The 27,720-nt window shown below is 40.8% G+C and overlaps 1 protein-coding gene across 9 annotated transcripts in view; it reads left to right on the top strand.

Moving 5' to 3' along the window:
• The window catches only part of ANO4 (anoctamin 4), a 292,125-nt gene that overhangs the window by 229,381 nt on the left and 35,024 nt on the right, over positions 1-27,720 (top strand). For all 9 annotated transcript variants that reach the window (XM_048835453.2, XM_048835454.2, XM_048835448.2 and 6 more), the window contains 7 exons: positions 1,457-1,539; positions 5,227-5,367; positions 14,240-14,404; positions 20,315-20,351; positions 21,979-22,090; positions 23,112-23,169; positions 27,458-27,555. In XM_048835453.2, the coding sequence (XP_048691410.1) occupies positions 1,457-1,539; positions 5,227-5,367; positions 14,240-14,404; positions 20,315-20,351; positions 21,979-22,090; positions 23,112-23,169; positions 27,458-27,555 (694 nt within the window). The remainder of the gene's footprint in view (positions 1-1,456; positions 1,540-5,226; positions 5,368-14,239; positions 14,405-20,314; positions 20,352-21,978; positions 22,091-23,111; positions 23,170-27,457; positions 27,556-27,720) is intronic.

Genomic DNA, 27,720 nt, shown 5'->3' with positions numbered 1-27,720 from the left:
TAGGCAGAGATACTAACTGTGGATTTTTTCCCCCACTGTGTACTTTAAAAATTAGAAGGGAAAACAATTTGATTCATCTTGGATTAGTCTCAAAAGTTCAGAAAATTGGACAGAAAATCTCACAAGATTCCTAATACAGTGTGCTTTTGAGGGAAGGAGATGTGAGGACAGTAGTCATTCTCACTGTACTTCGCTACTGAGCCTGAAAGTGTAGAGCGGGGTGATGGGGGAGAGAGAGAATCCAAGCTCACGTGGTAGTAACTAAAAGTCATTACTCTCTGAGGGCTGATTTCTAGCCTGTATGAAATGAGTTGATGCTCTGAATCCGGTTACTAGGAAACAAAACTATCACCTGTGTGCATCACAAAAACCACCATAATAATTGGCATTCTTGTTGGCAGTAGGCAGGCTAAGGACTGAATCAGCATAGAGAATGAACTGCATTCTTGTGCGCTAAGGTGACCCCTCTAGGACAAGACTTGAGGCACATTGTCAGGCTGTTGTTGGGGAGGCTTGCACAGTCACTGCTGGGAGCATCCCTGCTCTGGTCTGTGAATAAACAAAGGTTTTCCATTTCCAGGGCTGTCAATCTGGCACCTCTCATGACCATTAAGGGCCAGATCCAAAGCCCACTGAAGCCAGTGAACGACTCCCATGGATTTTAGTGGGCTTAAGTGTAAATAAATAATGTGTTTATAAACAATGCCAGTTTGACTCTCCGAGACATGGATTATGATCAATTGACTAAATACTTCCCGATCTTTCCTGCCAATATAAAACACGGTGGCAAGCACAACCACTTTTCTGACTACTGTAGTGCAGTGAGTGCTGTACTTATGTTATACTCCAGTGAGTTATGTAATTGTGGTTCATTTGAAAAAAATTAACTCAGTTATCAATGCCAGAAACATCTGTTCCTGTATTTTAAAGGCAATGCCTTGGATTAGAAAGGCAAGGCACCAGTTCCAGTTTCCTCAGCAGCTCTGTACTGAATTGCATGTGCACTGGAATCTGATTAGAAACTTCTTTGCTTCCTCTGGATACTGATTCCTGTGTATTTTAAATAGTCTTCTGATAAGGCAAGCTACCTTTTTGATCTACATTGTTCCCAAGAAACCTTTGTCTTTCCCATTGGTCTATCTAAATTTAGCTAAGATGACTCACAGAAGCCATTTAATTCTTTTCAATCTGTAACTCATTTGATTGGAAATTAAACATGTTCTATTAGCACTAAATGAAATCACCAAAGCTTCAACCATGTCTGACACAAGCCAAAGTAGAAAGAAATACCTTGTGAATGCAGCTTTGATCATCAGAAAGATTTGCTGTCAAAGAAGTCCATTTATGCAAACAAACGAAAATTATGGAACAGCTTAATTCAACAATAATGCTAGTAGTTAGCATATTTTCTTCATTTGAAAATGATCTTGTGATTTCTTTTTTCTGTGTGCTCCAGCAACTGTTTTCCTGGAGTTTTGGAAAAGAAGACGAGCAGTAATTGCTTATGACTGGGACTTGATAGACTGGGAAGAAGAAGAGGTTTGTTGATAATTTACTACTTTAATCTTGGGTAGAAAAGATTCTGGTTAAAAATCAGCAGCCAATTTTTCCCTTAGTTTTATTATCAATTTCTCTTTCACATCAGAAGCTATAAAATAAACCTTATAATTTATCTTTCTGTAAGGATGAGCATTTTCTCCCAAGATGCTTCATCTAGAGCTGTGAAGAAACTTGCTGCAGGCCAAATTGTGCTCTCATTTTTCACCAATGTAAATACAAATTAACTTCAAGGAAGTTTTGGGGGCATTCTCTGGGTTTATGGCAATGTAGGTTCGAAAAGGATCTGGCCTCCATTGTGGTAGAACTAGCAACAATCACACTAAAAGAATCTTTCAGCATGATTTAATTGTTTTAAAGCAATTACTTTTTAGTCCATAGACATTCAGATTTTTAAAAATGCAAAAGGTTGACCTTCCTGCCTGCCCTTGAATAACTATACATCAACCGTCAACATCAAGATGAGCTTCCTAAGGTGTTGCTTTGGATAGCTGCTAAGAATACTGATGGGGAACCTCAAAAGGTTTTCACAGCTCCCAAAAGTCTGGCTGGTCTTTGTTTTCACATCACAGTAGGTGTAAAACACAGTGCCATACAGACACTGAAATGGATAACAATATTATTGCCCAGAAGGCTTGCAGTGAAGCAGCTAAATTCACCCAATGCCCAGTGAAGGAAAATCCACTAGGATAGGAGGTTGGGGAGGTGAAAAATAGCCACAACCTCCCTTCTGCTGTGGCTGCCACACAGGCATGGAGGGCTTTGATGGCAATGGAACTATACAGGGAAAGGGCAGGATGCTAGGAACCTGCAAGGTGGATTTGGAACCCCTGCATGGCCTGGAGCATTGCTGCTCTGAGTTTCCTTGCTCCCAGGCATGTAGGATTCTTTTGTGGGCAGAGTCAGAGAATGGCAGGCGGAGCTACGTTCCTTTCCTCCACAAGGGGTTCATTGCCATTGTGGGAGGGCTACAATAGTCATTAGGCTGCAGTAATGGTCACAGTGGCTTGACTGCTAATCTGCTGCCTGTGGGAAAGAATTCCTTCCCCAGGGTCACTGTAGATTTTCCCAGCACAGAACCAGACTTCTCAGCCTAGGGACGGAATTTGTCTCTTTGGGAAGAGGCCACATAATGTTACATTTGCTTATTTGATGACAAGATGGGTTTTCTTTAACCTTGGTGGTGAGGGAAATAAGTGAAAAACACAAAGGAAAACAAATGGCTGCTTTGGGCCAAGTGGAGAGTCCCTGTGGAATCCCAGAGTATAAAGAGGCTGCTAAAGAACTTAAAACAGACTTCTATGCAGCAGAGGGCTTCACTGGCAGTGCACACATGCTGTCAGACCAATCCCAGGATTGCTTTGGGACTGTTATCGATGTGTCTACAGAAGTGGTGGGCAGCCTGCGAGCCACATGCGGCCCAACAGGGTAATCCGATTGCAGGCCGTGAGACATTTTGCTGACGTTGACGGTCCACAGGCACCGCCGCCTGCTGCTCCCAGTGGCCGCAGTTCGCTGTTCCTGGCCAATGGGAGCTGTGGGGGGTCGTGCCTGCGAATGGTCAACGTCAACAAAATGCCTGCAATCAGATTACCCTGATGGCCCACAGGTTGGCCACCACTGGTCTAGGGGATAGTTAGGTCCTGAATCTGCTGGAGCGTGCCAGTGAAAGGTCACCTGTAATAGTGAGAGTGGCTTCAAATGGTGCTGTTAAGACTTAAGATGCTAATTAGGACTAAGCTGTATTGGTCTTGCCTAGGTTGCCAACCCTCCAGGATTGGCCTGGAGTCTCCTGGAATCAGCATCGATCTCCCAATGACTATGGAAAGCAATCCAGGAGATTTTAATAGGATATTTTAAGTAAATGACATTACATCATTTTGGGGGGAAAAATCTCCCAGATTAGCTTCAGTCAGCATTGGCAACCCTAGGCTTGCCTCCTACTGGTTAGAAGCCCACACTGATTAAGAGCACAGAAAAGTTCAAGAGGCTGAAGTGCTGAATTTTGATTTGAAGGGTCCAGATTCAAACCCAACAGGGGTGGATTCCTCTCATTGAAAAGACACTTAAAGAAACTAACAAAACCTTGTAACAATTATGAGCATTCAAACTGCCTTTCCATGAGCTCTGGTGCCCCAGTATTAGTTATTTGCGCGCTTCTTAGGCATGCAGCCCCTTTACAGTTTAACCAGCCTGGATTTGGGATTGGGATTTACCTAGCATTATGGATATCAGTGGAGCAGCCAGGCCAAATCTGAGTGAGTGGCATTGCGACCTGGTGCATGAAGCAGGTTGCAAGGAGCAAGGACACAGGACAGGAGCCATCGCTGCTGGGTGAGTGGGGCACATTTGCTCTCCAACCCCTGCCTTCCCGGGCCTCCCCAACTGGCTGGGGCTGGAAGAGGGGGAAGAGAAGGGAGACAAGAGAGTCAGGAGGCTGGGGGGAGCTGAGCAGGGGGCTTGGAGGCTGGGAAGGGGAACAGGGGTATTCTCCTATTTTGTAGCCTCCTTGCTGGGAGGGGGCATCTGTGTTGTTTTGTGTCTGTTTCAGTTAGGACCGCCCTCTTCCCCCAAAGGATCTTTGAGAGGCTAAGGCCAGGTCTACACTATAAACTTACATCAGCATAACTACATCGACCAGAGGTGTGAAAAGTCCACTCCCATGAACGATGCAATTATACCAACCTAGCCACCTGTGTAGACAGCGCTGGGTCAGCAGGAGGGCTTCTCCTGTCATCATAGCTACCGCCTCTTGTGGAGGTGGATTAGCTACACTAACAGGAGAAGCTCTTCCATTGGCATAGCAATGTCTTCACTGCAGCGGCAGAGCTGCACCATTGCAAGTACAAACCTGTCCTAATTCTCTCCCAGGACAGAGACAACCTGGAGGGCTGGTTTGTGTTTTGTTTTGTTTTGCTGTGCCTGTCTTCCACTGTCACTTAAAGGGGTGATGATGTCAGACTACAGCCTACAGGGGGATAGCAGCATCCTATCGGAATTCCCTATCCACAAGAGAGGGCACAGCTGGGAGAGCAAGGGGGCTGGAGGCAGCCACTTAATGCAGCTGGAAATGAGGGCCAAAGAGAATGTTGCCTGAGTAAGGGGTGAATGAATTCTGCAAATAGGAACAGCTTTAAATACTGCCCTTTATCTAACTTTCCCCACATTCAGAGATAAATCAGTTATAATGAGGCGCAAGATACTTTTTCAAACAGTGAGGAACCTCTAGCTAAAACTCGGAGGGTACACAAGTATCTAGCAAGCAGTTTTATTTACAAGTGAGCTTGGAAACAGGATTAAGTTCAATTTTATTCCTGCTTTGCCGAATTGCTACTGTCTACTATCAAAATCCTAGAAAATTTCCTGGTGTCATCTTTGAAACAATATTGTTTACAGATATACATTTTCAAACACTCTTGTTTCTGATAGTAACTAACTGGGGAGTTTGTTAAATTTTATGTATGTAATTCTGTGAAGTTAGATGCCTTTTCTTACAGTGATCTGTTTTCCTCATTAAGAGCTGCTGATTTCCCAACTGATTTCCTGATTTAAGTGTCTGGCGCTTAACATCACTGAAGTATTACTAGAAATAATTTTATGAAAAAAGTGATCTGAAGTTTGATGTTGCCTAGCTGTATTGTATGTAAAAATTGTTCCTCTCTTTTTTAGGAAGAAATACGTCCCCAGTTTGAAGCAAAGTACTCCAAGAAAGAACGGATGAATCCCATATCTGGAAAACCAGAGCCTTATCAAGCATTTGCAGATAAATGCAGCAGACTTATTGTTTCCGCATCTGGAATATTTTTTATGGTTTGAGAACATTAATTTCCTTTCCGGTTACAAGAAGGAAAAGTTTAGTTTAAAAATGGCAAACAGAGTAGTAATTTTGGAAAACAGATAATTTGGTTTGTCTGAATGCAGAGGGTGGAATTATAGTTTATACTCTGGTTTAAAGATTGTACTGTCTGTTACAGCCAGAGTTGAGCCCCCCCGCTCCCCTTGTTGATGGTTACCAGTCTGCTGTACTGAACACAACCTTTGGATCCCATGTGCTTCTAGCCAGCTGGGTCTGCACAGAGCCAAGACATTGTTTCTACTTTTGGCTTGTCAGGCGCACTCCTCAGGTGCAGACTCCCTGCCTGGTCCCCTATCTGAGGATGTGGGACTCCACGTCCAATTGCCCTTAGCCCTGAAACCAGTGCTGTCCCTCAGCAGCAGGTTATGCATGCCCCACTTTCACTGTCCCAAATTGCACCTCCATGAGCACTCCAGTTTATAATTTTACTCTTTGGGGATAGCAGATAAAGTAAGGAACACCAGCTTTGCAAAGGAACTTCTTAAATATGCACACTTTACTCTTAGCAGAGGAGAGTACAGATCTAGGCAAAACAACAAACACCTGAACACAACTCCTCTCCCCGCTCCCTCCCCGTGTCCTCATCACTTTTGAGAGCCCTTTGGGTTTTGGTCAGTGTCCATTGGGGAAGGCTTCTGTTTCCCTTTCTCCAGATGTGTGTGTCTTCTCATTCTACTGTTGGAATGATTCTCCTTTCTAAAGAGCATTTCACTTTCAAAAGCAATTTCTAGTGCCTTTTTTCTGTTTCTGTTCTTCCACTGAGATTTTCCATGCTCCAACCATGTGTGGCATTGCTGGCAGAGAGTTGTTAAAAATCAGTGGCTCTGCCAATAGCAACCAGGATAGAACTATACAGTGTTGAGGCCCCTTGGTGGTCCTGATGCAGTTTCCCAGACACACACTGTTCCTGCCACAACATCAAGGTTCTAAACCACAATGAAGGTTACAATCATAAATGCTATTCATAAAACAAAAGGGAATTCATCAATTGACATACACACCCACTATCACACAATCTTTCAGTAAAAAATACCCCTGTTTTAAAAACATAAAAGAGGATTTGTTTTAATTCATGCTAATCAGCATTGTTAATCTGGAATAGCTCCACTGACTTCAGGAGAGTTACTATGGATTTACACTGGTAGAACTGGGATCAGAATCTGTGTGGTATCCAGCAAGCCTCCAGCCAGGGACATACGCAGGGAACTGGCTTAGAATGAAAATGTGGACTCATTCACAATTATTTAGTTACTGGCTTACAATAAATAAATAAAAACAGGGCATATCTCAAAGTCCTCACCCAAGTTTTGCTCGATCCTTATTCATGCAGCATCTCACTGACTTCAGTGACAGTTCTGTTGTTGTAAAAACTGAGGTTCAAATCCCTGAAGTCAAAGGGAATTTTCCTGTGTGACAACTAGAAAATCAGATCCACTGGTAATTTTAAAGAAAAACCTTTGAGGAAATATTCTTCTTTGCTTCCAAAATACATCTGTCAATCGTTAAGCTAAATCAGCTTTCCAATACAAAGTTATAAAGGCTAACCGAGGACTTTGTAGTGAAGGCTGGCTGTCACCACCTTTTCATAATAGATTAGACACAATATTATCTTTAAATTCAGGATCTTTCTACCTGCAACTGATCTTATTTTCAGAATGCAACACTTGAGTTAAAAATAAAAATACACAAGAACCCTGTTTGCTGCCCTCTTTCTGAGCCAGGTTGCACTAATTCCCATCCAAAATGAGCAGTGTTTTTTAGGATTTGTGTCACCAGCTGTTTCCTGCCTTCTTCACTATTGATAATCAGTGCAAATTCATTTGTACACAGGGTGAAGTATGTATATAACCTTTTTGAGCTATGAGGGGTCTTTTAAACTTCAGCTAATGTTAACTTCAAATGCTAAACACTTAATCAAATATCTCACAATCTAAAGCCAGCCTGAATTTATCTATCTTCCAAATTGCCTTTTTCTCTTTTTTAAACAGAGTGCTTATGCTTTACCTTCGTGAAAAGTCCTTGAAATTATCATTTGGGATGATGACACTTCTTTTGCCAAAGTCAGAGATCACTTGAAAAATCATGAGATTTAGATTTAAGTCAGAACTTGGAAGCCTGGATATTCAAGTACTATTTGGCTTTGACAAAACAAATTCTGGACTGTATTATTTTAGCCTCCCTTCCCCCACCTTGTTAATCTTAGAAACAAGCCAAGAATTATTTTCAAAATTGACTTTTTGTTGTTGTTGTTGTGTTTGTTGTTGTTCTTTGAATAGCACAGGCTTCCACTGGGTTAGAAATACATGGATTTTTAAAACTGAAAAGGAGTACTTGTGGCACCTTAGAGACTAATGTTATAATTCTTGACATCTGATTTGTGTCCATTTATTCTTTTACGTAGAGAGTGTCCAGTTTGACCAATGTACATGGCAGAGGGGCATTGCTGGCACATGATGGCATATATCACATTGGTGGATGTGCAGGTGAACGAGCCTCTGATAGTGTGGCTGATGTTATTAGGCCCTGTGACGGTGTCCCCTGAATAGATATGTGGACACAGTTGGCAGCGGGCTTTGTTGCAAGGATAGGTTCCTGGGTTAGTGGTTCTGTCGTGTGGTATGTGGTTGCTGGTGAGTATTCGCTTCAGGTTGGGGGCTGTCTATACGCAAGGACTGGCCTGTCTCCCAAGATTTGTGAGAGTGATGGGTCGTCCTTCAGGATAGGTTGTAGATCCTTGATAATGCATTGGAGAGGTTTTGGTTGGGGGCTGAAGGTGACGGCTAGTGGCGTTCTGTTATTTTCTTTGTTAGGCCTGTCCTGTAGTAGGTGACTTCTGGGAACTCTTCTGGCTCTATCAATCTGTTTCTTCACTTCCGCGGGTGGGTATTGTAGTTGTAAGAATGCTTGATAGAGATCTTGTAGGTGTTTGTCTCTGTCTGAGGGGTTGGAGCAAATGCGATTGTATCGCAGAGCTTGGCTGTAGACAATAGATCGTGTGGTTTGGTCTGGATGAAAGCTGGAGGCATGTAAGTAGGAATAGCGGTCAGTAGGTTTCCGGTATAGGGTGGTATTTATGTGACCATCGTTTATTAGCACTATAGTGTCCAGGAAGTGGATCTCTTGTGTGGACTGGACCAGGCTGAGGTTGATGGTGGGGTGGAAATTGTTGAAATCATGGTGGAATTCCTCAAGGGCTTCTTTTCCATGGCTCCAGATGATGAAGATGTCATCAATATAGCGCAAGTAGAGTAGGGGCGTTAGGGGACGAGAGCTGAGGAAGCGTTGTTCTAAGTCAGCCATAAAAATGTTGGCATACTGTGGGGCCATGCAGGTACCCATAGCAGTGCCGCTGATTTGAAGGTATACATTGTCCCCAAATGTGAAATAGTTATGGGTAAGGACAAAGTCACAAAGTTCAGCCACCAGGTTAGCCGTGACATTATCGGGGATAGTGTTCTTGACGGCTTGTAGTCCATCTTTGTGTGGAATGTTGGTGTAGAGGGCTTCTACATCCATAGTGGCCAGGATGGTGTTATCAGGAAGATCACCGATGAATTGTAGTTTCCTCAGGAAGTCAGTGGTGTCTCAAAGGTAGTTGGGAGTGTTGGTAGTGTAGGGTCTGAGGAGAGAGTCTATATAGCCAGACAGTCCTGCTGTCAGGGTGCCAATGCCTGAGAGGATGGGGTGCCCGGGATTTCCAGGTTTATGGATCTTGGGTAGTAGAGAGAATATCCCAGGTTGGGGTTCCAAGGGTGTGTCTGTGCGGATTTGATCTTGTGCTTTTTCAGGGAATTTCTTGAGCAAATGCTGTAGTTTCTTTTGGTAACTCTCAGTGGGATCAGAGGGTAATGGCTTGTAGAAAGTGGTGTTGGAGAGCTGCCTAGCAGCCTCTTGTTCATATTCCGACCTATTCATGATGACAACAGCACCTCCTTTGTCAGCCTTTTTGATTATGATGTCAGAGTTGTTTCTGAGGCTGTGGATGGCATTGTGTTCTGCACGGCTGAGGTTGTGGGGCAAGTGATGCTGCTTTTCCACAATTTCAGCCCGTGCACATCAGCGGAAGCACTCTATGTAGAAGTCCAGTCTGCTGTCTCGACCTTCAGGAGGAGTCCACCTAGAATCCTTCTTTTTGTAGTGTTGGTAGGGAGGTCTCTGTGGATTAGTATGTTGTTCAGAGGTGTGTTGGAAATATTCCTTGAGTCGGAGACGTCGAAAATAGGATTCTAGGTCACCACAGAACTATATCATGTTCATGGGGGTGAAGGGGCAGAAGGAGAGGCCCCGAGATAGGACAGCTGCTTCTGCTGGGCTAAGAGTATAGTTGGATAGGTTAACAATATTGCTGCGTGGGTTGAGGGAACCATTGCTGTGGCCCCTTGTGGCATGTAGTAGTTTAGAAAGTGTAGTGTCCTTTTTCTTTTGTAGAGAAGCAAAGTGTGTGTTGTAAATGGCTTGTCTAGTTTTAGTAAAGTCCTGCCATGAGGAAGTTTGTGTGGAAGGTTGGTTTTTTATGAGAGTATCCATTTTTGAGAGCTCATTCTTTATCTTTCCCTGTTTGCTGTAGAGGATGTTGATCAGGTGGTTCTGCAGTTTCTTTGAGAGCATGTGGCACAAGCTGTCAGCATAGTCTGTGTGGTATGTAGACTGTAATGGATTTTTTACCTTCAGTCCTTTTGGTACGATGTCCATCTGTTTGGATTTGGAAAGGAAGATGATGTCTGTCTGTATCTGTACAAGTTTTTTCATGCAGTTGATAGATTTCCACTCCATACGGCTAAATGCAGTGCCTTGCATAATGACAGGTTTCAGAGTAACAGCCGTGTTAGTAACTAACTCGGCTGTTACTCTGAAACCTTTTAAAACTGAAATATCCTTGAAAAACAGTAGCTTAAAATAAGAGAAAAGGATGTTTTGTAAAACTTAAAATAAAGGCAGTTCTATATGTGTCAGTAAACCCAAACGTCACCAGGTTCTGCCTGAACCTTCATTCACGTCCATAAAGAGAAGTGGTTGAACCACAAAGCTAATGGGGCTGTCGCCCGCTCCACCTTCCAACTGCCATCCTGAAAATCTACTTACTTTGCTATCTGCATACCTTAATATAGTTTGGTTTTGAAGCTACCCCTGCAAAGTCAAATGTGTTCTGTTGTTACCAACAGAAGTGTCAATGATAAACACACTGCAGGCTCCTTAGAATGTTAGTGCATTGAAATAAGAGTTTTGTCTAATCACTCCATCTACTGGTGAAGATCAGTATTATACTTGTCTTAAAATATTGTCTGGTTAGATCCCACTGAGTGATATTTCCTTAACATCAAAAGTAAGCCTGTGCAGTCAATTTAAAATCCAGAAATAAAATAATATCAATGTTGTGATGACTCAAAGATCGCTATATGGATAATTTTATGGTGTTTTCCAAAGTAAAGTGTTAGTGAGATATCCTGGGTAATTTAAGGGAAGATGGTAGAGGTGGGGGCTGTGTGGGAATATTTAGGTGATTTTTTTATATATATGGATTGGATGACATGAAAATCTTTCAGATATGCTGTAGCATTTAGTTGTGCCAACCTAGATTTCCCTATAAATTTTGCATCAGAAGCAGGAAGTTTGCCAAACAATCAGTGGGACCACTGAACGATCGAGGTGCTAAAAGAACACTCAAGGAAGACAAGGCCATTGCAGAGAAGCTATATGATTTTTTTGCATTGGTCTTCACAGCAAAGGATGTGAGGGAGATTCCCAAACCTGAGCCATTCTTTTTAGGTGACAAATCTGAGGAACAGTCCAGATTGAGGCATCGATAGAGGAGGTTTTGGAACAAATTGATAAACAGTAATAAGTCATCAGGGCCAGATGGTATTCAGAGGGAACTCAAATATGAAATTGCAGAACTACGAACTGGTATGTAACCTAACACTTAAATCAGCTTCTGTACCAGATGACTGGCGAACTGGTTGAAACTATAGTAAAGAACAGAATTATCAGACACATAGATGAACATGATATGTTGGAGAAGAGCCAGCACGGCTTTGGTAAAAGGAAATCATGCCTCACCAATGTATTAGACTTCTTTGAGGGGGTCAACAAACCTATGGACAAGGGTGATCCAGTGGATATACTGTACTTGGACTTTCAGAAAACCTTTGACAAGGTCCCATACCAAAGGCTCTTAAGCAAAGTAAGCCGTTGTGGGATATGAGAGAGGGAAGGAATAAATGGTTAGTTTTCAGAATGGAGAGAGGTAAATAGCAGGGTCCCCCAGGGATCTGTATTGGGACCAGTGCTGTTCCACATATTCATAAATGATCTGAAAAAGGAGGTAAACAGTGAGATGGCAAAGTTTGCAGATGGTACAAAATTACTCAAGTAAGTCCAAAGTAGATTGCGAAGAGTTACAAAGGGATCTCACAAAGCTTGGGTGATTGGGCAACAAAATGGCAGATGAAATTCAATGCTGATAAATGCGAACTAGTTCACACTGGAAAACATAATCCCGACCATACATACAAAATGTGGGGGTCTAAATTAGTTGTTACCACTCAAGAAAGAGGTCATGGAGTCATTGTGGATAATTCTCTGAAAATATCCAATCAATATGCAGCAGCAGTCAAAAATGCTCACAGAACAAACATTAGGAACCATTAGGAAAGGGATAGATGATAAGACAGAAAATATCATCATGCCACTATATAAATCCATACCCTGAATACTATGTGCAATTCTGGTCGTTGTGTCCCAAAAAAGATATATTAGAATTGGAAAACGTACCAAGAAGGGCAACAAAAATGATTAAGGGTACGGAACAGGTTCCATACGAGGAGAGATTAAAAAGACTGGGACTATTCAGGCTGGAAAAGAGAAGACTAACAGGGGATGAAATAGAAGACTATAAAATCACTAATGATGTGGAGAAAGTATGGAATTCAACGTATAAGCCTTTACCATACTTGAGTAATTGGTGATTGATCCAACCCTAGAGGGTTATTCTTGAAGAAGCCAAAACAGCTTTAAAATGGCTCATATTGTTAAATTTCTGAATCTGTGAACATGAGACAAATTTCTTCATATTTGTTGTTATGTGGTTACAGTCTTCCCTGAAAGAAACTTACAAATCCTGAAATTAACACTGGGAGCCGTAAGCCAGAAATGATCCTTTGTAACTGTGACATTTGTATGCCTATCAGAACCTTTGTGGCTTAGAGTTAGCAGAATAGAAGAGTTTCCGCTCAAATTTTTAAAATGAGCGGAGACAATTTTAATCACTTTTTTACCATGAGAATAATTTATCTCAGTTTGTTTTACTGATAATAATTTATCTCCTTGTTTTACTGTCAAACTAATGATTTTCTCTCTCAAATATTTATGACTGACCAAACGCTTCTTTAAACATTAAAGCCAAAACACCGAGCCCCCAAGGGAAGGTGTTGGAAAGTCCATCCCTGTCCCCTAAACCAGGGCTGTCCAGCCTCAAGCTAGTGCCTAGTGTAAATTACAGCAGCCTCAGGACTACTCTGTTTTACTCTGGCTGCCCATCCATTCCAACAGGTAAGGAGCATATGGGCATAGGGATAGCCACACCTGGGTCAAGAGAAAGGGTGGGTATAGAAGTTTCTGAGGCCACTCTATACCACCTAGGAATCCCCTTCTCCACAGGGAATCGTCCTCTAGCTCACTAGTAAGGTAACTTTGTGGCTGCTATATGCTTCCAGAGTGGCAAAGAGTAGCTTTAATGGATCAGATGAACTGGTCCTATGTGTTCACACACACTTTAACCTTCTCCTTGTCATGTTTCTCTACATATGGATTATGCCAACCTCTGTTAAACCAATTCTGTAAATAAAAGAATGTGAAAATGGCTTGAAATTCTGGGGTGGGGGGAGGCGTTGATTGTTTTTACCTAAATAACTATGATGTATCACATTTTTGTCAGGTTTTACGAATGCATTCGGGTTGTAGTAATGCATGTGGACACACCAAACCTGACTGGTTTCTATTCAAGAAAATGTAATTGCATGGTAACATAGCTAAGATATAGTATATAATGTAGCCTGGATAAGATGAGTCACCCATGCTAATAACAAAATGTTTGAGATCTAGGTTACTGGCTCAAATGGGACACAAGTTGGTCATGACAGTTTAATGCCCAACTGTTCTGTATGATATGTCACAACTGACTTAGTGACCTCAGCTCAACTGGAAAATTTTCTACATCAGACATCTTTTCTAAGTATTATCAAAGATGCCAGGGATGAAATTATCAAAGAGATTGAATTTACCATCCCTAAATATAATCCTTCCAAAATAGTACAGTGAAGCAGCTTGTTAAGGTAGTGTAATGAAATTCTCTGTTGCTTCCTGAGTAGTATTTAACACAGGGTGAAATTCCCCCCGGGCAAAGAGGCAGCACAAAAGCCTATGTACCACTTTGAATATTCAAAGTATGACTTATGTGGTCCATAAGCCATGTACTGACCCTCTCCAGAGTGGTGAATTTTACTCAGTGTCAGTAAGGCAAAGCTTTAATTTCCAGGGCTAGCAATCAGGCACCATTCACTAACTCTGGAAAACAGAAAATAGTTGTGTTTTTCAAGAGAATGATTAAATGTAGACATGATTTTAATCAGATATCAAGTGTATTTATATTATAGGAAATGGAGAGGAAATCAGATATTAATCCAGATGAAATCCCTCTCAGTGAAAAATGATGTATGTTTCAGGACTTGTTTTTTTAAGATAGGTTTATTTTTATAGTCTTGAGAATGTCAGGAAGAAATCAATTCCAATTGTGAGGAATTTCAGGCTTTTCTGTTTTCCCCCCTTTAGATCTGTGTGGTGATTGCTGCTGTTTTTGGCATTGTTATTTACCGTGTTGTGACTGTCAGCACTTTTGCTGCCTTTAAGTGGGCTTTAATCAGGAATAACTCTCAGGTTGCAACTACAGGGACTGCAGTGTGCATCAACTTTTGCATCATCATGCTACTGAATGTGGTAAGTAAAGATAACCAGGATCCATAAGCAGTGGGTATAAAAGGCCAGGATGCTGGGTTGTTGGTTTTGGCGATTTGCATGGGCTGGGCTTCCACCGGAAGAAGTTTTTGCTTATTATTATGCACCATGCAGGTTCCAGGGTGGCTGAGGAGGTGGTATCTGCTACTCAGCTTCCTGGGTTCATCAGCAATCTCCCTGAACTCCAGAGAGATTACTGATGAACCTGGGAAGCTGAGTAGCAGATACCGCCTCCTCAGCCGCCCTGGAACCTGCATGGCGCATATAAAAAGCTCAGGTTCTTTGGGAAGAGCTTTTGCTTTTCCTGCTGGGGGTCTTGGGAGGGGAGTCACGGCACAGCTGGGATGACTCAGGGCTCCTCTGGCCATGGGGGCGGCTCAGGAGTCCTCCGGCCATGGTGGGGAGGCCTGGGGATCGGCCCTCCAGCAGGTAGGGGGTGAGGTTCACCCACCGCCCATGCTAGGATCTAAAGCAAAGTACACACAGGCACTTGATCTATATGTGCCCCAGTCTGCATGTTGCTGAATGCCCTCAACTGCTATTGACTTTAATGGGAGCTGAGGATGCTTGTTGGGTTTGACTCTTAGTACCTACCATACCTGTGTAATTGGCTTCAAAATTCACTTAAGTACAATACATGTTTGAAAAAGTCTACAAATTATATAATTTTAAAGGGACATATTCAAGCCTGGTTGGTTCAAATTTGTTCTACAAGATATTCCTTCTGTTTATTTGCAATTTGCAAGTAAGTCTTTAAATATGCTTTTTTTAAACAAAATGGTTCAGTGTTCTTTTTTAATATAAAGGCCAGACTTGCTCCTCACTTACTCACGGCAGAATTTTCCCCTTAGGGATAGATATATACAGACTCTCTTTCTACAGGAGAGCACTTACCTGCATTGAAAACTTCACAGGGAGGGATTGACATTGAGTGGCTGTGAATTGTTCCATCAGTTACTTCTAATGCTAAAAGCATGCCAATCACTGCATTCTAGGTGAGAATTCTGGGAGGGTGGATTGAATCTGGCTTGTGAGTCTGATTGGGCCTGGGATAAAGGGATTCCTAGGCCATCTGTTCCTAGGTGGTTAAAGTTCCAGTGGGGTAGATCACAATGGGTTGGGTAGGTAAAGGGCGAGTTTACCCATCCTCTAAGGTGAGAGAGTTCTTTTGGTTTCCCAGGTGCTTCTGGATATTTATGTAGCAGCAATTGTCAGATGTGTTTTTCTGTCACCTGCTCTTGGCAAGAAGGTTGCATCCTTTTCCTTCAGATGCACATGTTGCCAGTTACCCATGTCGTTGCCACCTCGAGGTTGTGTTATTGCAAACACTTTACAAAGAGCTACATCTTCAAGCCATCCAAAAATTGCAGCTAATTCAGAATGTCTTGCCCCACTTAGTAAGTGGAGTTTCTTGCTGTAAGATTATTATTCCTTAGCTCCATGAGCTACACTGACGGGAAAAGTCGATCTAAGCTACACAATTTGAGTTACATGAATAGCGTAACTCAAGTTGACGTAGCTTAGATCTACTTACCGTGGGGTCCATACTATGCAATGTCGACAGGAGACGCTCTGCCGTTGACTCCCCTTACTCTTCTCGATCTGGTGGATTAGAGGAGTCGACAGGAGAGCGATCTGCGGTCTTCATTGATTGCCGTGTGTCGATTCCCCCCCCCTCCCCCGCCCCCGGTAAGCATAGACTAGCCCTTAGTTTCCAAGTGAAGTATAAGGTGTTAGTTCTAACCAATACATGTACAAATGCTGCCTACTAGAGAGACCACTTCACTTTCTATGTGATACTGAAGCATTTGCAGTCATCTGAGATATTCAAACTAACAGCCCTGGTTTACAGGCAAAGTGGCTGTGAGAAGCCGTCACCACAGGAACTCACTTCTCCTCCCTTTCACACTCAAGCCTGCATTTGATGTCCTTTAGGACAAGCTGAAAGATTTGTCTGGTTTCCCATGCATTTCCCAAGGGAGAGAAAGGGGAGAGTTGATTGAGAAATTGGAGGGAGAAGGATAGGATAGAGACCAATAGTGAGTTGGGAAGTTGGTTTGAGGACTCCGTTTGTAAAAGTTTTTTAATGTATTTTATTTAAAGTCTGTGGCTTTTAATTTTTTTTTTTGGAAGTATGCCTAGATCATGTGATAGGAATTATGAAGAATAAACATAAGTCAGTGTATACCTCTGTCAGCAAAGAACTGACCACCAAACTTCCAACCATCTGTGCACTGAGGCAACAATGAAACGACTCAGAACAGAAGTAGATTTCACTTTCTAGCCCCAAAGACTTCTACTGTTAAGGGGCAAAAATTAAAATGATGGAAAAAGCCATGAATAATTTCCTTGTTGATTTTTTTACTGACTTATCAAGTGGAGTATTGCAAGAAAACTTCTTAAACCTTACAGGTTCTAACAAGAAATAAATATTGTCTGTGAACTGGACAATAAGGAGAGGACCAGGGAAAACGAAATCCCATAAGTATACTAAAGCATGACTATGAAACATCTTTTAAGGAGGTGGTGAGGTTTTGAACTTAACATTTTGCTTTCCACACTGAGTTACAATAGGTAGTGGGTTACAATAGGCAACTAATGGAGATCTTCTAAAATACTAACAGCTTCTGGCTCCCATGAGCAATCAGACAGTTAAGTCCTATACAAGCTGTGAGCACATAAAAATGAAGAAAAATCGCATGGGGCAAGCAAAGAGAGATTAATATAAAACAGAACTTGAGGTGAGAAGAGAAAAAAGATGTTTAGAACAGTCTGGGAATCCCTGTAAGACAACATGGACTGCAACCAAAGACTCTAATACACTTTCACAACCTGTCTGATATAAGCATCAGGGGAAAGCTCTGGGTCAAGCAGCTTCAAGGTTGGATGCTTTGAGAGCTGGATGGATAATAGAGTTATGCATTCATCTTGACAAGATTTGATGACGTTCAAGCTGACTGTCTCCCAGTTAATCCTGCAGCCTGCACTGAGAGCAATCACAAGCTTCATCTTGGGTAATAAAGCCCATTCATATCAATAACATCACCCAAAGAAATATGAACACTGAATAAAATGGGATCCTAAATGAAGCCCTTTGAGATTTGTAGTGATAAACTGTAGTCGCAGAAAAACCGTTCCAAGCATCGTTAACAGAATTGCAAACACTGTCTGATCCAGGAGGAATAACAACAAAACATAATATTCACACACAGACATGCAGGTCATTGAAGATCTGTAAATGGGCACTCACCCTGATCCTGGCAAGGAATCAAACACACGGTCCTCTAGCACTTTTATATTCTCCATAGGGAGGTGCTTTTAAAGCTGAAAAGAGACCACCTTTTCAATTATTTAAAAAAAAAAAAAAGGATTCAGATCACCACTGTTTATTTCAGACCAGGCAGAAAGCTCTACAGGAGAAATGTTGTTAATAGCTATGATAGAATGTCAAATTACTTGGATTCCTAAGCAGCTGGTTTAATACGTAGCCTGTGTATAACTCACTAAACCTTAGCAACAGTTTATAAAGTAAATTGTATAAAAAGGAACTGTATAAAAGGAATTGTATAAAAAGGGATGGGTGCACTTTGGAAACTAAGGGCCCAATCCTAGAAGATGTTGAGTTCTTTGAAGAGATGTTGAGTCCCCTCCACTCCCATTAATGTCTATAGGAATTGAGGACACTCAACACCATGCAGGATCTGGCTCCAGATCAGTAGAAAGGGTAATATCATTTGAGACAAATGGATACAGTGATTTAGTTTTATAATAAAAATGAATTCTGTGCATTTATATAGTACGTTGTATGTTCACCCCTGCATAAATACTAACTCATGTCAAAGCTTCTCTATTAAATAAGTTAGCAGTCTTTCAGAGGAATTTGAGACCATGATTCCTGCTATCATAGACAAGTGCCAATAAGGATTTAGAAGAACATCAGTGGTTCTGAATAAAGAAACGCATTTGGCAACAGTGATGTTCTCTGACCTCCTACGTCTCTCTCCCAAAGAGAGACAGACAAGGTCTGTTTTTGTTAGGGCTAATTTGCTTGTTAAGTTTTCCATAATTTCCCTTGCATTTGCAGAATTAAATGACTTTTTACAGATGGAACACAGTGCTAAACTTTTCATTAAAATCCACACACTTTTCAGTTTCAATGTCAAAGATTTCCAAGGTGAAAATTAGTGATTCCTCTCAGGTGTAGGAGAGAACATGGTCCAATGAATATGGCATTGATCTGAGAATGAAGAAACCTGGGTTTTATTCCTGGCTCTGCCAATTACCTGGTTTCTGACTTGTATTAATTTAGAGGGAATAAAGGGCCCAAAGAGTCAAAGGTATTAACAAGACCCTCTCACTGTCTGACATTAAACAGTGTCAAACAAACAGGGTTGGGTTTACAGAGACGTCATCCTGCTTGCTACCATGTCAAATGCACCATTAAAAATCCTTTTACTAAAGATACAGAAAAAGAAGAAAAACAGTTATTAAAGCATTTGAAATGTAAAGTGTTAAGTTAGGCTGTCACTTTAACAACATCCCTTGTTCCCTTTAGCTGTAGAGCTTTTAGAAGGGGGAAAAAAAACCTTGTTTGACAGTCTGTTAGTTGGTTTTAAAGATGTTAGTAACTGCCCTTTTGGGGAAAAGAGAAGAAGTTAGTTGAGATGGCGGGAGCTGTTGTTTTTACTGTTGTTAAAGTCTGATCCCATTTCCTAGAAGGCAAAACAAGACACACACACACAAGGGGAAAGAGAAGAACAACAAAGATAAAAAATGCAACCTCTGTTTCTGGTGTTGACTCTCATGTGCAGCCTCAATGTTGGAAGAAAACAGGCCCAGCACACAGTTTTAATCAGCCACTCCAAGACCTGCAAACTCATGCCAGCATCAGGCTGTTTAAGGCATTGCATTTAGATGCCTTCCTGGTCACTGGCTTACAGCAGTGTTGCAAAATATATAGTCTTGGTTTGCTAAGCCAGAGCCTTACCAAACAGAAGGCAGAAGGAGACGGGTAAGAAAAGAATAAATAAGTTAGAGAAGGGAAAGGGCACACTGAATGGATGTGAATGTCTTACAAAGTCTTTCATCCCAGGTAGTGTTGGATTTAGCCAAAGCCGGTGGAGGAGGTGATGTCATCTGGGTCTTTCTCTCTCTCTGGCCTGGTCAGGCCAGGACATCTCTTAGGATTAGGAAGAAGAAGATCCACTGGTGTCACACTGGGTCCTGAGATCCCAGAAGATGGAAGGGGTGGCAGCCATGATGGTGAAGCTTGCTCCTTCCCCTTCTCTTTGTCTTTCAGTCAGCCAGCAACACAGTAGCCAGCGTACCCCCCCAAAAAAGTTTCTTTGAGGATCCCAAAAGGGGAGTGATGGGTGGAATATCTTGTCCTCTTATTATTTTGTCCACCAACTGACACACCAATTTTGGTTCACTGATTTTTGGTTCCACACTTTTCTTGTTTACCAAGTATGATCTTACCAAAGTCCTTCAGTGATATCAGTAGGCCTTGTTTGGACAAGTTCAGTCTGTCTCTCTCATTTTTAAACCTTTTCCCATCAGTATTTGTTAAATTGACAATTAAGGGTAAATTTGTAGATCCAGTTGTCATAACAGACCTTGGACAAATTACTTAAGCTTTCTGCACCACATCTGTACAAGGGGATAATAACTCTCCTCCTTTGTAAAGTGCTTCTATGGATGAAAGGCACCACATAAGAGCTAAGTAGTATTACTGTTATCACAATGCCAACAAATTTTACCAAACAATGAGGATCAGAATTTCAGTTTTAAAATGGAATAATTGTTATTCATCCTAGAAAATAGATCTATATCGTTAATGATGTTAAACTGTGCTGGTCACATTTTTCAGAAGTTGTTTCTTATTTGTTGCAGTTGTATGAAAAAGTTGCTCTTCTTCTGACAAATTTAGGTAAGTGGTGATAAATATACAACTGAAATAATATTTTATTGATTTTGGTTTATACCTCAGCTCTTGCTTCATTCTAAATATTGAGCATGAAATTCTAGCTCCATTGAAGCCAACTGGAGTTTAGCCATTGACTTCACTAGGTGCAGGATTTCTCCCTGAATCAGTATCCCTGTCACATTTACAAAATGCTGCCTAGGTTAAAATAATACATGTTTTTGAAATATTGTACTGTGTTTCTAAGCACATTTATACCTGTGTTTATAGTTTTTCAAAATATCCGTCTATCAATACGACTTTTAATTTCAAGTCCCACCTTCAAACCTGACTGTTGCCTATTAACAAGAACACTGCTCTCTTTTCCCCATCCTCTCCCAGCTATGTCCAGCCTGATTCCTGTCTAAGCTTTAATTCCTAGATACTATAGGAATGAAGCTCTGATCTGAGATGCTGCAGCTGGGAGAGGAAAAGGCTAATCTCCATTTTCAGTATGAACTATTATTTTATTTACATAACTGTTCATGGTGCTTTACAGACAAATTAAAGCAATGGGCCCAGATCCTTAATTTGTGTAACCTGTCGGCGCTCAGTTGAAGCCCATGGAGCTATGACAGTTTACACCTGCTAAAGATCTGGCCCACGATTCCTGTCCTAAATATCTTAAATGCTGAGGACTCAGCTAAGCATATGTTTACCACAGGGCCTGATTTTCAGAGATGCTGCCTACCCACAGCTTCTGTCAGCTTCAGCTAGTGTTGTGGGCACTCAACACTTCTGAAAATCTGGCCCATAGTGTGTATTACTGCGAGTACTCCTACTGAAGTCTGTGGGGCTACTCAGAATGGTAAATACCATGCCCAGTACTGGCAAGCATTCGCAGGACTGGGCGAGGTGTGTAGACATAGCACAACAAGTGTTGACTGTTTTAAATCTAGTTTTGAGCACTGCTCAGAATGGGAGTCAAGGGTCCGGATACTGTGGCTACCGTTCCCCACTCCTTCCTTATTTATCCAACTGTTTCAATGCATTTTGTCTAAATCCTAGAGGGTGAGCTCTCTGGAGCAGGGATTGCATTTGGGTTAGTATAGTGTCTAGTACAGTGCTATCCTGAGGCCTGTAGAGGTTCCCTGATGCTACAGCAATGGAAATAATAATTAAAAAGAACCATGAAGAAAGCATTTGTTTCAGTTGTGCGAAGTCTGCTTCAAGTTGAGAATATATCACGCTGCATACTAGTGTGCATTCTGCTAATCTAATTGTAGTAGACTGAAGAAATGAAAACAACAGAAGAGCAGCTCAGTTTATAGTACATGGAAGAATCCAGGAGTTGTCTATTTTGTGTCCAAATGAAGGAAATTGAATGTGCATGTTACCTCTAGCAAACTGGCAAACCATTTCTTATAATCACCTGTAATCTTGCCTATCCAGCTATAAAACATCAGATGAGGTTTGTAAGAGTTTTTACAAGCCCGCTTCCTGGGGATTATTTTTTTATACAAATTCTACTATCATCTTATAAATTGAGACCAGCAGGCAGCTTTGCCAGCTCTAAAACGTGCCTGCAGTCCCTCAGTGTAGTAAAACTCCTAATCTGATTAAACCTCTCAAACTCTGTTTTCTTTACTCACAGAGCAGCCTCGGACTGAGTCTGAGTGGGAGAACAGCTTCACTTTGAAAATGTTTCTTTTTCAGTTTGTCAATCTGAACAGCTCTACCTTTTATATAGCATTCTTCTTGGGAAGGTAAGAATCAGTATCTGCTCACTCTGTGCTTGGGACAGAGAGCAAAGAAGAAAATGATAATGCCATTAATGAAACAAAATGGGCCCATGTGATCACGCTTGCTCAATTGCAAAGTCCAAGTTAGCAAAGGGAAAAAGTTTAAATTTAGATTTTCCTTTAAAAAGGTATGGAATATGTAGATCCCATTCTCAGACATTTCCTTCATACTAAATTCTAAAAATTCCACTGCAGAGAACTAATGTCTTCAGCTGATAAGACATTTGCAGGTCGCTTTGCTCTACTTTTTATATGTATAATTTATACAGATAAAAGAAGAACTTAACGTTTTGTCATCTAAGTAACTTTTGGTTCACCTGATGTATACTTCGGCCAGTTTGCAGCAAATTCATAATTATTACAAGTGATGGAATTTGCTTTTTCTGCTGAAAATAAGATAAATCTTTGCATGTCTGTTCCTGTTTGTTCCCCACAGAAATCAGAAAGGCATGTGAGCAGATTTGAATTACCCATTAACTGAGCTAATTGTTTGAGCGAATACACAGTATAATTGTGAAAAATTTGCACCCTTGGTGAAAACATATTTTCACTGGATTCACAGGAAGCATGACACCAAATTTTTCATTATGTCAAAAGAAAGTGGACCAGATGGGGGTTTTGCATTTCATGGTCTCTTTCCAGCCAGTAATAACACATTGTAAAGCAGTTCAAAATGGAGCTTCAAAGCAAAATTCTCTTGACAGTGTTACTCAGTCTTGATATTCTGCTCTTCCTACCTGCTGAACATCAGAGAATGAAATATCAAGTATAAGAATGTAGGCATTTAGCTAAAGCACAGATGAAAATTTGCTTAGCTCTTAACATAAATTATATTAGAGATACTTCAAATCATTCTTCATAATTACATCTTTGATATTTAAATCAATCCTGTTTGGGAAAATGGAGTTAAAAATGTTGAGCTTTTTTCTAAGATTCTGAACAGAGATCTAGTAAGAAATAGCTGATGTTTGCTCTTATGTTGAAGATTTACAGGACACCCTGGTGCCTACTTGAGGCTGATAAACAGGTGGAGACTGGAAGAAGTGAGTATTCTGTAACTCTCAGGTTTTTAGGGGCAATCAGATTGAAGCCCATGGATGGCACAAGATGTGAGCAACGGCAGACTCTGGCCCCCTGCTTAGGTTATTTTGAATGTATCATTGAGTTTCCAGGAGCTCTCTGACACTACATCATTTATTGAATTCCTCTTCACCTGCTTCAAAAAGACATTTCCATATTGATAACATGTTTTTTAACCCTTAGCTTTTGGGGTCTATGTATCATATTTGGGTGACATTAATAAATGGCCTCAACTTGATTTCTCTTTTTTAATCATGTAAACAAATATCAGACGCTTTCTATTGTTCATCATCAATATGAATCAATTCAGATATGAATCTGAGTCATTTTCCACCTCTAAAATACTCTTTTCCACTCAGTCAAAAAATTATGAGGTCTATTTCTTGTTTCATTTGTTAGGATATAGATATTCAGGCCTGTCTGTAAAGGCCTATACTCTAAGAATTTAGGTGTATTCTTATCATTTAGCTAGTTATAGAGGTATAAAAGAAAGAATCAAAATCACTGTCTGCCGGTGTAAGGGCCTTCTCTTACTGTGACAGTCTGACGCCCTGTTCTGAGGCTAAGGCCTTTGACTAAGCAGCAGAGGCAGCCATAAGCTAGGAATCAGAGTAGCAGCCATGTTAGTCTGTATCCACAAAAAGAAAAGGAGTATTTGTGGCACCTTAGAGACTAACAAATGTATTAGCGCATAAGCTTTCGTGGGCTACAGCCCACTTCATCGGATGCATGGAATGGAACATACAGTAAGAAGATAGATAGATAGATAGATAGATATATGTACACACACACACACACACACACACAGAGAAGGTGGAAGTTGCCATACAAGCTGTAAGAGGCTAATTAATTAAGATGAGCTATTAGCTTCAAAAACAGACTCCCAGGAGAAACTGCTGAGCTTGAATTAATATGCAAACTAGACACCATTAATTTGGGTTTGAATAGAGACTGGGAGTGGCTGGGTCATTACACATATTGAATCTATTTCCCTAAAGTTAAGTATCCCCCCACCTTCTTGTCAACTGTCTAAATGGACCATCTTGATTATCACTACAAAATTTTTTTTCTCTTGCTGATAATAGCTCATCTTAATTAATTAGCCTCTTACAGTTTGAAAGGCAACTTCCACCTTCTCTGTATGTATATATATATGTATATATCTTCTTACTATATGTTCCATTCTATGCATCCGATGAAATGGGCTGTTGCCCATGAAAGCTTATGCTCTAATAAATTTGTTAGTCTCTAAGGTGCCACAAGTACTCCTGTTCTTTTTTCTATAAGCTAGGAAGTGTATGGTCACATCCTCACATTCCAAACTAGTCACATTGAAATAAGGCAATCTGGGGCTGTTAGAAAGGTGATCTGATCTATCATCTCCAGAGAAAGGGAAGAGCCTAGAAGATGTAAAAGGAAATTTAGTTGATAGTTTTCTGTTCGGTAAGAACTCACTTATCAATAGACACAGCTGGGAAACCCTTATGTCTTTATAGATGTAGTTGTGAAATCCTCATTTCTGTATTGTTTTGTCATTATAGTTCCCACTTTGCTATTGTTTATTTGCATGGCCTCTGTCTGGTTCTGTGATTGTTTCTGTCTGCTGTATAATTAATTTTGCTGGGTGTAAACTAATTAAGGTGGTGGGATATAATTGATTGGATAATCATGTTACAATATGTTAGGATTGGTTAGTTAAATTTCAGTCAAATGATTGGTTAAGGTATAGCTAAGCAGAACTCAAGTTTTACTATATAGTCTGTAGTCAGTCAGGAAGTAAGGGGGGGAATGGGAACGGGGAATGGGGTTGGGGGAATTGGAATCATGTTTTGCTAAGGGGGAGGGAATTGGAATCATGTTTTGCTAAAGGGGGGAATGGGAACAGGGAATGGGAACAGGGACACAGGCAAGGTTTTGTGGTGTTGGAGCTGGGGCGGGGGACACTAAGGAAGGAAATTGGAATCATTGCTCGCTGGAAGTTCACCCCAATAAACATCGAATTTTTTGGGTATTGTTGCTCTCTGTTCATGCGAGAAGGACCAGGGAAGTGAGCGGGTGAAGGAATAAACCCCTAACAGCATTATTGACCTGCAGCCTCAGATCTGAAGCAAACAAAATCCACTCAAAAATAAATCAAAGAAACTGAGCAAGCCTTCCAGTAGTAATAGTAATCAGTGCTTACAAAATACAACGGTGAGGCATGAGGGGGACTGGCTTTGCAAGTCACACAAAAAACAATCCCATTTTTTATAAATCTATTCAGAGTTCAAAAATAGCTGATGGATATTGTAAATGAACAGCTGGCAGCGTGTGAATAAGTCAGAGTCTCCAATGTTAATATTTGATCACCCAAGTCACATGGTTTTGTCCCTGTTTTTTTAGCTGAATGACAAACATTTTCACAAATGAATGACAAATGGCAAATCTTGAGTAACAGGTTGCATGCTGGAATTCATGATCACTTCCAAATCCCCCACCCACTGGCCTTAATAGAATAGAGGTTATCCAAATACTTGTGAATAATGACTAAGATGGATCCTACAATTGACAATACATGTTCTTAATGCAAGTTGCTTATTCACACATCAGTTTTTTTTATTATTTGAGCAGCTGTACAGTCCAGGGAACAAAAAAAGTCATAGGTGGACAGATGGAAAGTTAATGTTCTCAGTCTCCTCCATCAAAATAGACCTACTCCAAAATGTAGCCAAAGCAAAATCGTGTGTGTGTGTGTGTATGTGTGTGTGTGTGTGTGTGTTTGAAATAAGTGAGCTAGCTGATATATTCCTTGATAGTTCAGTAAATGCCTTTCTCAAGTTGGGCTGCAAAAGACAATGTCTGGCAAAAAGATGCAGTATTATTCTTTCCAATATAGAGGGCCCATTCTTATCAACGATATCTCTGACCGGCCTTATTTAGGATTTAGACTAGACGACCCTTGCAGTCCCTTCTATCACTATAGTTCTATGATTCTATATACATGGGTAAGAATAAAATATCGAGATATATATCAAAAACAACTTCTGACAAGCCCTTCACTGATACCAGGGGTAAGGGCATTGTCCTACTGAGATCCCCTTGTCCAACATCAGTGGCCAAATTCAGGCCTATTGTAAGCAAGTGAAACACCACTGACTTTGATAGAGTTGCTCCTGCTTACCCTCGGGCTGAGTTTACTCATGTGACTCACTCCTGTCAAAATATAAAGATGATTTTAAATCAAAAGAGGGATTATCTACTTTCTCTGTTTACTTTAATTTAACCTCTTTATAATGCTGAGTGGGGTTGATTTTTAAAAATCTATTTGCCAACCTTGTTGACTTAAGGTAGGCTTTGGTGAAGTCAATAGAGAAAAATAAACAGGGAAATCTCAGCTCACTGTACAATGGAAAACAGTTCCCATCAGAAGGTCACTATATGAATTATTGTGACGTTTTTCTCTACTTAAATGAAACCGGAATATTTCTGTATCAGAGAAGAATTATTCTGGTCTGTCTATACTGCACACAATGTTCACTGATTCAGCTTTGATACCCCTGTTTATGTCAGGATAGTCAGCTGTGCAAAATGTTGGTCTGAGAACAGTAAGGGCTAATCAGTGCAGTGAGTTCTCAAACCTCTCTACTTCTTACAATGATTGATGAAAGTATATGGAGCTACACCAATTTACAACAGCTGAGCATCCAGCCAAGTGAAATCCAAATCACTCCAGATTGAAGCAGACACTCAGGAAGAAAAACTGGCAAGCAATCATTTAATGTCCAGAGTCTTAAGTATCTCATAACAAGACATTAACTTGAGTCAAATACTAAATAATAATAATAATAATTAATAATGTACAAATACTGCATTTTAGGTGTAAACTAACTGTCTGAGGTGTCAACAGAAATTTCCTCCCCATTCCTTACAGCATACACTGCCTGATCCAAAGCTTACTGAAGTCCATAGAATAACTCCCTTTCTCTTTAATAGGTTTTCAATCAGACCCATACAGAATTACACAGTGGGCTATTGTGGCCACAGTGTTGCCTTCATCCTAAGCATCTGGTTCTGGCCAAGGCAGGATGCTAGAGATTGGACTTAAAGAACTTACCTGCTCCTTCAGGTTTACGTTAAAATAGTAAAAATGAAAGCTTCTTTAAAAGTTTTATAAATTACTATACATTCATTTCTGCAAATCCAAAAGGATTAAAAGAATCAGAATGATTTCTGCTTCTTTAAACCACTGTTTTTTTTTTCTTTACTCTGCAGTGCCACCCTAGTGGATGCCTTATTGATCTCTGTATGCAAATGGGTATTATAATGGTGCTAAAGCAGACCTGGAATAATTTCATGGAACTGGGCTACCCGTAAGTAAATATACTGCCTACCTTTACGTAGGTCACAGAAAAATATTATTTTCATTATTACCTTCTGAGTTTCTTAAATGGGAGAAGAATACAATAGTAATTATAGTATCACACCTAAACACAGTGGAGAACTCTTCTCAGATATTTCCAGATGGACAGTGTTAT

This window comes from Caretta caretta, chromosome 1, assembly GCF_965140235.1.
Source record: "Caretta caretta isolate rCarCar2 chromosome 1, rCarCar1.hap1, whole genome shotgun sequence".
NCBI lineage: Eukaryota > Metazoa > Chordata > Testudines > Cheloniidae > Caretta > Caretta caretta.
This window is presented reverse-complemented; position numbering and strand designations above follow the sequence as displayed.